The following is a 16,655-nucleotide window of genomic DNA, read 5'->3' as shown; positions in this document are numbered from 1 at the left end:
AACACACATTAAACACACATTAGATAACAATCATCAATTATCATTTTTTAACAGCTGATGTGTAGGCATCAACCGTACAATGTGCGCAATGGCAACATACAGACACCACGAAGGACATTATCCCGCTTATACATGGTAGAAAAAGCAAAAAGCAATAATGATATGGTATAATACAAGGAAGAGAAAATAATATTTGGGGGGTATAAATCAAAACATCAAACAAATGAGATATATCTCTACAAATCTTTCTTGCAATTTTACATGAGTAATTTTTTTAAAAATCATGCGAAAATGAATTTGAAGTACTTTGGGTTGTTAAGCCTTTGCACCGGCGACAACTGTGGCCAGAGGCATTATTTTTTCAGGTTGTCTGTCCACTTGGACTTAAGGACGAACTGATCTGATTTTAGTGGTCAAAGGTCAAAGGGTCAAGGTCACCATGACCTTGCACCTATTTCATTCTTGTGAGCACAATATCTTAAGAATACTTGAGGGAATGTTTCAACCTCTGGCTCAAACATTAACTCTGAGACAGGGATGAACTGATTAGAATTTGGTGGTCAAGGGTCAAAGGCCAAGGTCACTCTGACCTTGTCCATTGCATTCTAGTTAATGCAGTATCTCAAAAACACCTTGAGTGAATTACTAAAAATTTGGCACAATCATCTACTTGGACTCAAGGAAGAACTCATTAGAATTTGGTGGTCAAAAGTCAAGGTCACTGTGACACTGTTTTGACGCTAACTTAGGAATTCATATGCTAAGTATGACAACATTTCACACAAATGTATAATAGGATAAAATTATGACGTGATGACATTCCACATCCTAAAGGTCAAAGGACAGCTTCAATGTGACATCATAATGTTCTGCAAAAAAAAAAAAAAAAAACACTGGCCATTATTCAGCACCATAACTCAGGAACAGAAAAGAGAGATATTGGTCAGATACTGAAAGGTGACACTAATCTTGAGTGCCCACCTTGAAACTGTGCTGATGGTATAGATCTTTGGTGCTGTTGGGTTGAAGATGCGAACGACAGACATGGATGTAAATTCCAACTGCAACCTGACAGGTTCGCAGAGGCGCACAACCACGAGGCAGTTGGTGGTTCTTGAAGTCAAGAGGGATCCTTAAACAGCTGAATTTCAAGGGGACCACATCATCAAATCCTGCTAAAGAACTGTTCTGATGTCAAGAATCCTTCAAATTTACCAAGGACCAAGTCCAACCTTCAGAGAATTTTCAAGGATGCATGCGTGTATCCTCAGCAGGCATTAAATACCCACAATTCTTTGTGCATGATTTGCCAGACTTTAAGGCAGGGCCTCTCCAGTGATGCACACCTGGGCACTAGCCAGCCTGTCCCAATGTGTGTTTACCCAATGCTAGGAAGGAGTCTTGTCTAGCCTGTGTAGGACCAGACTTGGAAGGACCCGTCCAACCAAAGAGGCATGCCTGACTATGAGAAGCACTGACAAATTCTAGTTGTGGAGGTAATGTAGTGTATTCTGGCAGTAATTGCTGCCTGAAAGGCACAGCTCAGGGTAAATGTGTCCCATCTCACAGGAAATCCCCTTCCTTCTTCCGCATTGGAAGGTGACGTCAGCTGGCCGCCGCATCAGAGCTTCCTCTGCTGATGTGCGCAAAGTGAAAGAAGCTACATGATGCTCCCTATTCCTGCTGCTGGACTTATTTTAATGTTAGCTTGGATTTATCCAAGTTACGCGCTCTATTTCCACATAGGAGAGACCGAGAAAAAATGCTTCATTGAAGAAATTCCAGACGAGACCATGGTTATTGGTAAGCTTTTGTATGGTCGTTAGCTTGACGTAGCTAACTAGCAAAGCGAACAGCTGGCTCCAGCGAAGATGCTGCAGTGAATATGACAGTAACGACAGAAGTGCTTGGTTCGGCAGTTTAAAGAAATGTCTAATACATTGTATTTAATCTATGTTAAAGTTTTCTATAGGCTTTTGTGGCAGCGGTTTGGTTTTTTTAACGTTACATTTCGCATAAATTGTCTCAGTAAGTGGATTGAAACCCTGGTTAACATTAACATTGTATACGTAACTCAGATTTAAAGTGTAACTACTACACATCCGTAACAAAAAGGCACAGGGAACTATTAACGATTTAACCACAGAGGCACAAATGGGCTAACAAAATTTCTAGCATGTATGGCAGCATACATTCTGTCATTATGTTTTTCATCAAGACATACTGAAAAAAATGCAGTGAAAAATATTTGTTTATCTGTCCTGTCCTTCAAGGAATTTGTTAAGTGAGATTCAAAACATATACAACTGTAGATTACATTATGGTAAATACCCCCATTTGCTCTATTAATATTTCTACTAGTTGTATTGTCATGCTAATATTAATTCTATTGCTCTGTTACTGGTTCAACAGCCTTTGAAAGTCACTCTCCTTTGAGTGATGAGTGGATGACCCTATGGCATTTATCTATGTTGCTTTGCTTGCCCAACAGGAAAGTACAGGACTCAGCTGTGGGACAAGCAGACAAACTCCTTCCTCCCATCCACCCCTGGCCTTGGAATGCATGTGGAGATCAAGGATCCAGATACAAAGGTAAGGACAAGGGAGGTGATATTGTAAAACATGCACATACATATAAATAGAATCTAAGGATTTTTCTTGTATGACTCCCAGATAATCCTCTCTCGTCAATATGGGTCGGACGGACGGTTCACCTTCACCTCCCATACTCCTGGAGAACATCAGATCTGTTTGCATTCCAACTCCACCAAGATGGCTCTGTTTGCAGGAGGAAAACTGGTATGAACATAATGACTGCTTTTTTTTTAACTGGCTGGCCTATAGTTGCTCAATATTTTCCAATTGGGACCCTAATGAAATGCATGTTTATCTGTACAAACTGAGGGCTGTTCCATAAACCAGGCTTATTTTCAGGGAATTCTTTTTCATAATGAAGGTTTAGATAAGTCTGACACCTGAGGTTACAATGGAATTTTACCCTCCCAGTCTAACCTGCTTCTGGTCGGACTAGTTTTCAAGCTTTGTTTCAGCTCAGGCATAAGCAGTATTACATTTACTCTGATGTACTCTGTACTGCTGCACTATGAACATCAGTCAGTTTCTAGTACATGTCAATGTGATCACATTTTGACATTGACTGCATTAAGGACTGAAAAAGAATTGAGATTTTTAAAATTTTTTGTTCTCGTTTAATAGTCACAGGTGGTTTCAGCTCTACTGAAATTGACAAGATCTGGGGCAAGCCCAGTCTGTTTCCAGGTTGAATGACATATTTCCCTGGAATGGTGTGAAAGAAGCTCTGAGGTAGAGATATACAACAGGGTAGTTTAAATAGACACAATAAATGGCATCAGTTAAGACAAAGCTATCAGTTAAGGAAAAGTCAAGTAATAAAAGTGAGATTGAAGACGAGATTTAAAAGAGGTTCCTGAGTTTGTAGGCAGGGAGTCCCACAGATGAGGGGCCTGGACAGCAAAGGCCAGTTCACAATTAGTGACAAGGCAAGATTTTGAAACCATTACCACGACCTTGCATGAGGATCTCAAGCACCGATCAGGCTCAAAGGGAGTAACCAGATCACAGGTATAGGCAGGAGCCTGACCATTCAAACCTTTAAAAACAAGCAGTAATTCTAAAAGGCACAGGTAACCAGAGAAAGACAGCAAAAATTGGTGTGTTGTGGTTGGTACTCTTAGTACAATTTAAAATACATTGAAACACAATACATTGTTCTTGCATCAGAAAATGCATGTACAATATCGAAATTTGTGGGCGAGGTGCACAAGTGCAGATCCACACTCCCTCCAATAGGAGTTCTGTGTCCCAATTCATTTTCTAACAACTGAATTAGATTTGTCCAACAAAAGTCTCTCCAGGTTAGTGAGTTGGTAGCAGTACAAGTGAAATGTCCTAGTCTTCTAAGCTAAACCTCCTCAGGTATTTCCATACACTTTCTTCTTCCCAAACGTGCCTCATATCATTTGTTGAGTTTTAACTAACTGAGTTTTAATAATTTACTCTTAATCCCTTTATCTGTATGCTTCTGTGCCAGTGATAGCCACGGCCAGAGGCGCTATGTTTTTGGGTTGTCCGTCCAATCATCCGCCTGTCTTTCCATCTGTCCCATTCTTGTAAACACGATATCTCAAGAACGCCATGGGGGAATTTCTTCAAATTTGGCACAAATGTCCACTTGAAATTAACGATGAACTGATGAGAATTTGGTGGTCACAGGTCAAAGGGCAACGTCATTATGACCTCATGTTCTCCTCATTCTCATTAACCTGGTATCTCAAGAATGCCTTGAGGGAACTACTAGAAATTTTGTAAATACGTCCACTTGGACTCAACAATGACGGGATTAGAGTTTGGTGGTCATAGGTCAAGGTCACTTTGACATCACAAAACATGTTTTGGGCCATAAAGCAAGAATCTATACATTAATTATGTCAAGATTTTACACAAATTTCTAATAGAATGAAATGATGAAGTAGTCACCTTCACAGTGACATTCTAATGTTTTGCAAAAACACTTTCCTGGTCATTACTCAACGTCATAACTCAGGAAGAGAAGGGGAGACATTTTGTCAGGTACTGAATTGGTGGCACTAATCTTGGGTGTCCACTTTGAAACTGTGCTGATTGTATAGATCTTCTGTGCTGCCAGGTTAAAGATATGTGTGAGGCCTCCAAGTTTTTGAATATGCAGCTTCTTTGCAGCAACATTTGAAACATTATCTACTGTCATGGCTACATATAACTCTGGACAGACACAGATGTAAAATGTAACTGCAACTTGATTGGTTTGCAGATGCAAATAACTGCAAGGTGGTAATTCTAGATTTGACTACTGTAAGCATTTATATAAATCTAAGTAATTCTGGAAGAGCTCTGGTTTTGTTCATTTTTGCATACATGTTTCTTTCCTCATTTTATGTTGCTTTGTGCCAGTGAACATCACACAGTTGTCTTTACAAGTCTGTTCTTGTCATTGTGAGTTGCTGTGATCAGATCTTAAACCAAATGTGACTTAGTCTGATTGCATTAACATTATTTATGTAGTCTAATTCCAGACAGCACAACACACAACACCCCTATCAGACAATTATCTTTTTTTTTTTTTCCGTCAACAGAATACAAGCACATAGATTTTAAACTATATGTTTCCCAATGTTGCAGAGAGTGCATCTGGATATTCAGGTTGGAGAACATACCAACAACTACCCTGAAATAGCAGCTAAGGACAAACTCACTGAGCTGCAGCTGCGAGTCCGACAGCTGCTGGACCAAGTCGAACAGATCCAGAAGGAGCAAAACTACCAGAGGGTAAGAAAAAACACCAAGTTATGTGTGAGATTAAAAGGTTACTCCTAAGTTGATGAGGGTACAGCTGCTGTTTATGCCATTGGTCCTACCTCTCCGATAGACACAATCATCTGTATTAACAACTGCAGATCCTCCATAGTTCCTGTCACCCATGGTGTCCCCCAGGGTTTAGTACTTGGTCCCCTTCTCTCATCCTTGCTGCCACTTGAACAGATCCTCCACCACCATGGTCTCCAGTTTCACTGTTACGCAGATGATACTTAATTCTACCTCTCCTTCAGGACCATCACTTCTGCCACTTACTCCACCATCACCTCCTGCCTAACTGACATTAAAACATGGGTGCAAAGAAATTTTCTGAAACTAAACAGCATTAAGTCAGAAATCTTAATCACTGGCCCAGACTCCCTTATGGCCCACCAAGGATTTTGCTCCCTGTATTGATGGTTACTTCGTCAACCTGTCCACCCATGTCCACAGCCTTGGAGTTATCTTTGACCCCACACTCTCCTTTCTGCATCATATCAACCACATCAATGAAAACGCTAACACATTTTGGGTTTACTGGACCTAATTCTGCTTAACTTAGGCCTGTTGTCCTCGTTCGTGGATCTTTTTTGTGCCATCTAGTGTTAGAAAGACTACAATACAGTAATCCATGTAAAAACAAGATGGCAGCCACCTCTGCTAAGTCAGTCTGCAGTAGGGTTGGGTACCGAAACTCTGTACTTTTTGTACTTGGTACCGATTCACGTCGGTACTACAGAGTACCAATTCACTTAAAATGAATCGGTGCCAAATTTCAGTACCTGAGGTGGAGGCGGAGTGAGAGCGCATGACTCGCACCTCAGACTCAGCAACAATGGCGACAAAAAAATCTCAATAAAATGTTGAAACTGAGAAGTTTAGACTTTAAAAAGTACTGGAATAAGGTACCGTTTGGTACCGGTATCGAATTCCAGATACCGGTACCGGTACTGTATCGGTTCAATTATGAACGGTACCCAACCCTAGTCTGCAACTGACCCTGACACAAACGTGGACAAGGTGCAAAACCTGATCAAATTTAATGGTTGAAACTTGTTTATTTATGATTAATTACATTTGTAATTTGATATGCCAACAAAATTTGACCAATTTTAGCAACGGTAACAAGCTGAGATGCTGTTAATTAGGAAACACTTGTTTGAAGACATAAGGAATTTATCATCAGCTCGTTGAAGGACATTGGGGCTTTATTATCATCTCGTTTGAGGACATTGGGACTTTATTGTTGTCTTGTTTGAGGACATTGGGACTTTATTATCGTCTCGTTTGAGGATCGAGGGACTTTAATATTGTTGACAGTATTTCATTTTTTATACTTATCAGGTCCTTCTAATCCTGAATCCTGAATCCTGAATCCACATTTTGATTTTCTCTTTTTTAGAGCCCGACATTCATTAGGTGCACTATTGCACCACATTCTCAAAGCACAGAGTGTAGTCTAGGCACAGATGGAGCTGCAGAACATCAGGCGCAGTGAAAGTAAAAGTTAGCCGTTCATTGCGCTGGGATTAAATGTTTGCTTTCACTCACAAACCACTGCTCCTCTCATCCATGGATCTGATCTGATCAGCTCTGATCAGATCGACAGATCAATTATCCACCTTGTGACTCAAAACTCCAAACTGCTGCAGAGAAGGAAAAAAACTCATGAAGAGTTCCATCTGTGCTCTGATCATGGATCTGCAAAAACCTCCAAATTTAGAAAGGTCACACCTGATACCCAAGGACACACTGACAAAAAAAATGTCAGTGAGCTTTTATTCACTTGCCTTGTGATTAAATGTCTTTTTGAAGAATTTACAGTGTTTTTTTTAAACATATATCCTACTCTATGTAAGGCATCTTTGAAGACTTTGAAAAGTGTTATATAAGTCTGATTTATTATTATTGTTATTGTTAGACTGCTCTAGTGACTTCATTGTTTGTCTTGTCCTCTACAGTATCGCGAGGAGCGGTTTCGCATGACGAGTGAGAGTACCAACCAGCGTGTTCTGTGGTGGTCCATCGCTCAGACACTCATCCTCATTGTCACCGGCATTTGGCAAATGAAGCACCTCAAAAGCTTCTTTGAAGCCAAGAAACTGGTGTAATGTCTGTCTGAGCAACGGCAGCATTGGGAAACAACTTAAACATGAGTAGACAGACTTTACTGACCGAAATGAAGAGACGCCCACTGCAGTGCAGAAACATCCAGGAGGAGACGTGGTCTTAATAACAGCCATAAATGGTACGGGCTAATTTACAGAGGCAGTTATCAATCCTGGGCAAATGAATTTCTTCTTGTAAATGTTTTTGTTTATTTTTATTTTTCTGTTAGCAACAACATTCCAACTGCCTTTCTTGTTGTGTTTGTTGTGTTTTCTTGACAACACTGGACATGACATTTTTCTGTTTTCCTGTTCAAGTGAACCCAGATTGTTTTATGGTGACACCAGAGTGAACAGCCACTGCAATAGATATGTTACAAGTAGTAACCGAGTAGTTTATTGATACATGGTTTTATGTAGGCCATTGTTTGGCATTGTCATTGTTGCACGTATTTTTTCCAGGTTTTGTAACTTCTAACTGTAGGCTTTCAGCTGCTTTCATTAAGTGGTTACACTTATGCAGATATTATACCTGCCTTGATTCCTTACATGTCAGTTTGATAACACCTCAGTTAAACCCTTATATCTAGCATGTATAAGCAGTATATAAACCCTTAATAACTGGTTTATTATACAGTAATATAGTTATAAGCAGTGTTGAGGACATTTTTGTGTTTAATAATGTATTGCCTCAGAAGACAGCATTCATAACTGGTCAGTAAACCGTTAACTAATCATTAATATCACAGTATAACAAAGCTTTAACTTACACAAGATTCCTCAATGTGTTATAAAACATTTATTAATGATTTCTAAACAAAAACAAATCATTCACAAGCAGGTTTAAAACTGTTTACAAATGTCTTCAGATCTTTTGAAGACATGTTGAGGTTCATCTGTGATTTTAGAATTTGTGATTTGACAGAGTTCTTAAAGGAGCTGCATGCGATATTCAGATCATATATGATTCATAGTCTGAGCTGGGATTGTCTGCACACGGCTCTCAACATGGAGGCAGCTGAGACAGCAGCTAACGAAGCTAACTGCACAAACAGTGCTAACAATGGCAACAGTGCTGACAGAGCTGATGGTGTAAATGTGGGGTTGAACCACAGAGTGGGCAGTAACCACTGCAATATGAACGATCCTCAAGGAACAGTTCTGGGTCAGTCAAATTATGCTAAAGGGCCCAAAAATACTTATTTCCATAGACTGATATTGTGAAAGAGACGTCTGTAAATCATCTGTGGATACATTTTTGACCGACTCGTTTCACCATCAGCATTTGACCCATTCGGTCCAATAAAATTTCGAAATTGAAAATTGATTGAATCATTTTTAACTAAAAGTCAGCTGTTCGGTTGGTGGAATTCTCTGGTGCTTTTTCCTCTATGGGCCCAATAATGCAGGAGCTCTTGTTAATTTTATACCTTGGAAGCTTAACTTTTTTGTGTCATGTGCCACTGAGCAGCTTTCATAAGAACGAACAGGACCTGGCCTACAGCGCTGTATCCTGTTCCGTTATACATTCGTGGCTTGAGGGCAGTGCGGAGCGGCAGCGTTCAGTTTGTCAGTAGGATATACACACACACTGCACTCACATGCACATTGGGCCTCGCTGTCTACCACAACAAAGAACAGAGAAACTCGGATTACAGTACACACAGAGGTAGCTTGGCTTCATTCTCTGCTCAGGATGCCATTACTCCAGTGTATCTTTACACAGCAAATGGTTTGCTGCTGTATTAATGTTCTGAATGTCACATACAGCATCTTTAACTTAAGGGCTACTCACTAGTTTTCTTCAAAAGATTTCAGCCTCATCTTGTTGCCTTCATCAGCTAATAGAGAAGGGTCAGATGTGTTGAAGGATAAAGATGGTATATTTACAGATAAATAACTCATTAATAGATACATTAAAAAATACATGGAGTCAAAAAAAGAAAGAATACCTTGTTTTATATTCATATAACGTTGTCAATTACTCATATGTTTATACACCAGTTACAAATGCTTCACAGGAAAAGTTATACTTGTTGACATTACTAAACACCTAAAATGTACTTAGATCTTTTAACAATCAAAACTGTTTATATGCTTATAAATGTGAAATGGAGGGTCAAATGAATTGTTGCCACCCATCCTTCAACAGACTGTATATAGTTTCTTGAGTTCAGTTTCCTGTACATTTTACCAGAGCTAGAGCTGTAGATACAGGTTGTGATAACAGGATTCTACTGTGTGTTGTAAATAACAGGTATAGTGTATTGACTTTCCTGTTCATTTTCTAATGCCTTTTACACTTACTGAATGTCTTTTTGATTGTGTTACCATCTTTGTCATAGAACGTATTTATTGAGCAGTTGTGGCATGTGTTTTATTGCTGAGCTTAAGCCAAATTTTCTGTAATTTCATAATTTCATGAGCTATTTTGGGTTCTGTTTGTCAGTGCTGGGCAGCATTTTGAGACTTTGGCAAATTCAGAATAATAAAGAGTCATTCGAAGGAAATATATTGAGTCAGTGGGTTCAAATTTTACTGAAGTCCTAATTTTTTACATGGCAAATTTAGATACAAGACAGATTCTCAAGAGGCAATTTGGGCATTAAAATTATTTTCCAAGCTGATAAAAGATCACTATCAAAAAAAAATTTTCACTGTGGCCCAGAAGTCAACTCTGTGTGCTTAATAAAGAAACTTTGGCCAAACTACATTCTGTCTCTGATGTATTTGTGCCACTTTGCCCCAACTACAAGAAATACACGGCAAATGGCAGACATTTTCAACAAAACATTTATTGCTTGGCATTGGCTTTGCTCAGAGCCAGATTCTAAACCAAACAATGCTGAAACGCCTCATTAAGAACCACACGTTTATCACTGACAATGAAAGCACTTTTCATAAAGACAAGAAAACACACTGACCTTGTGACATCTTTGAAGAAACCACTGCGACACCATGAGAGCTGCAGTGTAAAAATCTACTCAAAACCAAAAATCACCACTTTGCATAGATTCACTCTTTCATCTCCAACAATATACCACACCATAGCACGGACACGAGACTGTTACACAGAAACAAAACACTTTCTTCAGGTTAACTTTTGGATTTGTTAATATCAAGAATAGAGATCTGACACATTTGGCACGCCATAAGAAACAATTTCAAACGCACAATACTATGTGTCATTATAAAGGGATAAATTATTTATTAAATCAAGTCTTTGTTTCATCTGTACAACAAAAACGGTACATTGCACTGTGGAATTCCTGATCTCTGGGACACTGTACACAATCAAGCACATTTCAGCACTGTCACATGTTGGGTTGGAAAGGTAAAAAATATCACATCAGCACAACAAATCCATACTAATCCTCACTATCTCCTGTGAAATCATTTTCCATGTCACCATGTTTTCAGTAGTTGTACATTTGTCTTTTATCATGTAGGAGAGAGTTCCATGGGAAGGAAGTCAGAGCACTATAGGTTAGTAACACACTACTTTTAAAAAAGGTAGAACTAGTTCTGTACCGAATGCCACTTTTTAATGCTTAAAAGAGCAAGGAGGGCACACAAAAAAGTGAAGAGGATTAGGCAATTATACTTTAAAATTAGGCAAGGACTTTGCAATCCTAGCTCCACATGGCTCTGTGGAAATGATCTGCTTCACTGCTCTACTCAGTCTGCATGTGAAGACTGTTTTTTTTTCTTCTTAAAGGTATTTAAGAGGAGGAGACACTTTCTTAGTGTTCATACACAGTGAGGTGCTGCATCTTCTTCGCGGCCTCTTCTGACACTGTCTTGGTTGTTTTCTCCGGGCTGGGGGCTGGGCTGGGGTTTGGAGTGTTTGCTGCACTGTTGGGATACTCCCTGTTGCCGAATATGATACTACCCACTCGCACATTGGTGGAGCCCACCTCGATCTTCAGTACATGGGAACACACATGTAAGAGCAGGAAAACACTTCAGTGAACACATTAGACAGCACGAGTCTTACAGCAGTAGTTGGTAACTTTTAGGAAAATATTTTTTTGTCATATTTGCTGAAACTCTCACTATATTCTGACAGTAGTACATGAGACAGATAATATCTGAAAACTAGAATTACTGCCTCACGGACTTCCAGACTTTTATGTAGCCATGAAAGCTGACAATGTTTTAAATATGAATGTTGCTGTCAAGTAGCTACAAACTCTAAAACATAGATGCTTCACACACATCTTCAACCCTGCAGCACAGAAGATCTAGAAAGTCACCAAAGAATCAAGATTAGAGTCATCAATGAAGTATCAGTTCAGTAAACAATGTTCCAAATGTTACTGCAAAGAAGCTACATATTCTAACACTTTGATGCTTCACAAACATCTTCAACTTGGCAGCACAGAAGATCTATACAGTCAGCACACTTTCAAGGTGGACACTAAAGATTACTGTTACTGATTCAGTATCTGACCAAACATCATGTGACCTAAACCTTTAAGATATAAAATGTCATCATATCATCATGTTTATTCTATTAGACATTTGAGTGAAACGTTGTCATAATTAATGTATGAATTCTTAAAATATGGCCAAAAACATGTTTTGTGAGGTCACAGTGACCTTGACCTTTGACCACTCAAGTCTAACCAGTTCATTCTTGAGTCGATGATTGTGCCAAATTTAAGTTATTTGCTCAAGGTGTTTCTGAGATACCATGTTTATGAGAACAGACATGGTCAGAGTGACCTTGTCGTTTGACCTTTGGAGTCCAAGTGAAAGTTTGTGTCAAACTTGAGGAAATTCCCACAAGGCCCTCTTGAGATATACCATTCATGGGAATGAGGCTGAAGTGAGGTCACAGTGATCTTGGCGATTGATCATCAAATTCTAATCAGTAAATTGTTGAGTTCAAGTGGACATTTGTGCCAAATTTGAAGAAATTCACTCAAGTTGTTCTTGAGATATTGCGATGGACACAAGGTCACAGTGACCTTTGACCACCAAAATCTAATCATTCATTAAGTCCAAGGGGATGTTTGTGCCCTTTCAAGAAACTCCTTAAAGGCATTCTTGAAATATCCCTTTCAAGAGAATGGGACAGACAGAAAACCTGCAAACATTATGCCTCCAGCCACAGCTGTTGCAGGCGTGCAGGTATAAAAATCATGCTCCTCCTCCTCCTTGTAGTGCTTCTAATGGCATTTGCTAGAATCCACCACAGCTGAACAAAAACAGCCAACTAGAGCCAAGGAGTCTCTATTGCAGCAGTCAATCATGTCAATCACTGCTCGTTAGCAGCAGTCAAACTCGCCAGCACTGATCAAATATGAATCAAGTTACTGGTTGCTTATTTCTTGCCTCTTAGTGCCTTTTAGTGTACTGTTGTAGAGAAAAGTTAGGTGTCCAATATTAAGAGCACTAAATACAGATTACTCAAATTCAGTTAGTCTGACTTAAACTGAATTCAAGCAATCTGAATATATGTTTTTAAAATACTGGACACTCATATACCTTACATAATTTTGAGAATCCTCAGAACAATTAAATTAAAAACAAACTTGTCCAAAGCAATTTCAAAGAGGGGAATTCCTTCTGGCTATAATTTATTTCATACTTGTGCTTGGAAAACGTTTATAAATGCTGATAAGGAGGGATACTCACCGCATGTTCAAAATCTGTGGACATACCCATGCTGAGTTCTACCTCCTCCACAGGCAACTTCAGACTGTCACACACCTCCTGCCTCCGACTCAGCAGCATCTACAGGAGAGAAACACAGTAAAGATTATGGCTTGACCGATAACTGGATTTTTGAGGCCAACGGTGATATCAATATTGGGGAGTTTAAAAAACATCAAATAACGACATAAAAAAAACACATAACAAATGAACAATCTCAATATTCTCAAGTTTTCTTTCAAAAAGCATGACCATAATAATAGCTACACTGATCAGCCACAACATTAAAACCACTAACAGATGAAGTGAATAATACTGATTGTGTCAATTGTCAGTGCAGTATTTTGATGGGAAAACCTGAGTTCTGACATTCATATGGATGCCACTTGACACATACTACCCACCTAAACACCATTGCGAATGGGTGCCTCCCCCCCATAGCAACGGCACTTCCTGATGGCAGTACAAAACACAAAATTTCTCCTTAAAACCACGTCGTTTTCATAGGCCTTTTGCTGACGGGGGACCATTTCATTTTTTTGCAGGTCACAAGTACTTCACAAGTCCTTGCACTTAAGTCCCAAGTCAAGACTGACAAGTCCGAAGTCCTATACTTTGAGTTTCAAGTCCCAAACTTATTATATTGGACTCTTCACCCAATGTAATGCCTTTTAAACAAAAGAATAATAAAGTTAGCCAAGCATTAGCTCGCTATGGTAACATCAGCCTTGACCTACTGCTCTTTGCACAACTTCAAATGCCAAACCAAGTTATAAGCTGTTGGTTTACTGTGTTATTTTGACCTGCACATTTTGTATACTGCAATTAGTTTCAGTTATATTGACCACCACGTAGTTTCTGTATGCAAACAGAATTATCTTTAACATTTTTTCGAACTGGCGCTCTGTAACATTATGTTAGTTATTCATGGTTCTCTCCTGTAACTTGATGAATGCTATCTAATCGGTTTAAACAAAGTGTATCACCTGGGGAATTCAGTGTCAACTTGTAGTGAATGAATAGTGTTTATTTTAGCTGAATTAGGAAATGAAGGGAAATGAATTGATTTTTGTCGCACTTTTTAAATAACATACTGTTAATCTTTGGGTTTGGGAGAAGGTATTAACTATTTTCAAGTCAAAAGGCTCAAGTCCAAGTAAAGTGCAAATTGAGTTGCAATTTTTTCATAAAATTTATGACTCTAGTTTGACTCGTAGCGTGAACAAAAGATCTCTGGTCTTCTGTACCTGAAAGTCCGGATTGGGGCCCAGGGTGAGGTCATAGCCATAGCGCCCGATGGTCATGAGTCCTGAGAAGTGCAGGGCGGAGCACTGGGACACAATGTGTTTCACTGTGTTCACTGTCTCATCCGGTGGCAGGCCATGTTTACCTACAACAAACATTTGACATACTGTATGTAAACAGCCAACTTTATTGATGCAGTATGTGTGTGAGATCAGCTCTAAAAACAAGAGCAGAAAAATTGTGATGACATCGACACTAACTGTGCTCTCCACTGGTGTTGATCTGCACCATGATCTTTAACCTCTGTGTGCTGGCTCCTCTGATACGCTGCCATGAGCTGTTGACCCTGTCAGCCAGTTTCACTGAGTCCACTGTTTCCACAAGGAACAGATTTGGCACGCCTGGGAACAAAAAGAAAAGACTAAGTGAGTGCAAAGCTTTTTAACATGCAGTTTGAGCAGGAGAGCTGACAATCACTCACCCAAAAGTTTGTTGACATTATTCTTCTGTAGATGTCCTATAAAGTGCCACTTAATTTCTGGACATGAGTCTAAAATCTTGAGGAGGGGAAAAAGATACCTGTCACAGACTGAGGTGGGGAAAAAAAACAGCTTCTCCCTGTAAAATACATATAAAATATGTAAACCTACCAGAGGATCTGAGGCTTTGTCCACAAGTTCATTAACCTGGAGTGGAGATAAAGGAAGAGGTCAGTCTCAACATCATTTCCCACCTTTATTCCCCTGAGAGTTTGACGTTTATGAAATGACTCTTGGAAAGTTTGGAGTGATGCAGACCAGCAGCATTTTATACTTACATAATTTTCTCCAAAGTTACGCTGCCCTTGTCTGTAGGCCTCCACGACCATCTCTGGGGGTTTGGTCTTGCTGACAGCTACGAGGCGGGGCGGCACGGCTGGTAGTGTCTGAGGAAGGACGACACATGCTAATGTTTCATCTATATCAGGAGAGAGGGTCAGTGTGTGATGCAGCATGTTGGCTCTAACAGAACAGTGACTCAGCCCTGTCAGGATCCTGCAAAACACTGATGAAACTAACTGTTTCTGCAGCTATGATGTTCTTACAGGTCATACAGTCAGCTCCACTAATGATGTTGGAGAGATGCTGTGCATTCCTACATGCTTTGACCTAGATATCAACCTTGATGCTATTTTAATAGGGGAGCACTTCATGAAAATGTCATTTTCACTAGTGGACATCCTTCACAGAGCTGTGGTGTGAGGGGAGGTTGATCAAAAGCCTAAATGAATTGCCTACAAACATGCCAAATGCCAATTTTATAAAATCGTAATTGAAGGCATCATTTCTATTCAACAGCGTACATGCAGATACAAGCTTGATCATCCTGTTCCCACGCATGTTATGCTGCCACTAATAACCATGCGTGGTGTTATGAAAGTGCTGCCACAAGCCCGACTGACTCCCATCCAAAGGTTGAGATGTTTGGCAGCCTTACATAACGAGTCGTGCTGCTGCAGCACGACCTTTTTCGGACCCCGAGTGTGGAGCGACGGCAGCCGTGTTCGCCATACCGGGCTGCAGTTACCTTGGGCCGCCTTGCCGCCGCCTGGTTCACCCGCTCCACTACCGTCTGTAGCGCCTTCCCAACCTCCTCCGACATTGCTAGTTTCCACATACCGTCAAACGGCTACGACATACAACGTAAAGAAACGTAGTCCACGATGACGACAATCGGCTTTCAAAATAAAAGTCCACCCGAGGAGGAAGTGTGTCCTTCAGACAGCGCCCTCTCTTGTTCTTGTTTAAGTATTACAGTCCAGTAGTCTGAAAGAACATTACACTTCTGCACCTCCTCTTGGTTGTTTACAGGGTTTAGAAATGATGGCCTGTGAAGGAAGACTTTGACCAATCACAGGTCGTATCACAGAGAACAGCTGTCAATCATCAACATTCAATCATCACTTAAAATGTTATCAGAAACATATTTTAGTGCACTGTTTAGCTGTAAAGTGAGAGTTTGTGACCCAGGTGCCATGGAGTGCTACAGGGATGGCTGGCTGTTTGTTGTGGAAGTTAGCCTCACCCTGGTTACCTCATCAAATAAGCCTATGGGATTTTTCCATTGGATTTTAGATTACTGCAGAAGATAAACTCTGTGACAAACAAATGTTTATGATACCTACACATTTTTGCTCAGCAAGATATTCTTCACAAATGATTCTAAAGATTTATGATGATTTTTTTTCCCCTCTTCGCTGACACTACAAATCCTTTCTCTTAAATCTTA

General features: G+C 39.9%; 2 protein-coding genes across 2 annotated transcripts; one reads left to right on the top strand and one right to left on the bottom strand.

Moving 5' to 3' along the window:
- The first annotated feature begins 1,626 nt into the window (after positions 1-1,626).
- Positions 1,627-9,427, top strand: tmed4 (transmembrane p24 trafficking protein 4). Its single transcript, XM_033629059.2, has 5 exons — positions 1,627-1,803; positions 2,492-2,592; positions 2,674-2,799; positions 5,200-5,346; positions 7,335-9,427. Exons 1-5 carry the CDS (start codon positions 1,665-1,667, stop codon positions 7,482-7,484), a joined length of 663 nt encoding a protein of 220 aa, XP_033484950.1. The 5' UTR covers positions 1,627-1,664; the 3' UTR covers positions 7,485-9,427.
- An 830-nt stretch (positions 9,428-10,257) lies between these two features.
- On the bottom strand, positions 10,258-16,117 carry plpbp (pyridoxal phosphate binding protein). The gene is made up of 8 exons (XM_033629058.2): positions 15,954-16,117; positions 15,205-15,312; positions 15,038-15,073; positions 14,869-14,944; positions 14,648-14,788; positions 14,390-14,532; positions 13,125-13,223; positions 10,258-11,404 (listed from the first exon to the last, which is right to left on the bottom strand). The coding sequence occupies exons 1-8, from the start codon at positions 16,041-16,043 to the stop codon at positions 11,225-11,227; spliced, it is 873 nt and encodes a 290-aa protein (XP_033484949.1). The 5' UTR covers positions 16,044-16,117; the 3' UTR covers positions 10,258-11,224.
- Positions 16,118-16,655: the final 538 nt, after the last annotated feature.

This window comes from Epinephelus lanceolatus, chromosome 8 (genome assembly GCF_041903045.1).
Source record: "Epinephelus lanceolatus isolate andai-2023 chromosome 8, ASM4190304v1, whole genome shotgun sequence".
Taxonomy (NCBI): Eukaryota; Metazoa; Chordata; class Actinopteri; order Perciformes; family Serranidae; genus Epinephelus; species Epinephelus lanceolatus.
This window is presented reverse-complemented; position numbering and strand designations above follow the sequence as displayed.

Coding starts and splice junctions, on each gene's coding strand:
- tmed4 (XM_033629059.2), top strand. CDS start 1,665: ATGATGCTCCCTATTCCTGCTGCTGGACTTATTTTAATGTTAGCTTGG. Junction 1,804..2,491: donor AGACGAGACCATGGTTATTG/GTAAGCTTTTGT, acceptor CTTGCCCAACAG/GAAAGTACAGGACTCAGCTG. Junction 2,800..5,199: donor TGTTTGCAGGAGGAAAACTG/GTATGAACATAA, acceptor CCAATGTTGCAG/AGAGTGCATCTGGATATTCA.
- plpbp (XM_033629058.2), bottom strand. CDS start 16,043: ATGTGGAAACTAGCAATGTCGGAGGAGGTTGGGAAGGCGCTACAGACG. Junction 14,789..14,868: donor TAATGTCAACAAACTTTTGG/GTGAGTGATTGT, acceptor TTTTGTTCCCAG/GCGTGCCAAATCTGTTCCTT. Junction 11,405..13,124: donor CCACAGATTTTGAACATGCG/GTGAGTATCCCT, acceptor CATGTACTGAAG/ATCGAGGTGGGCTCCACCAA.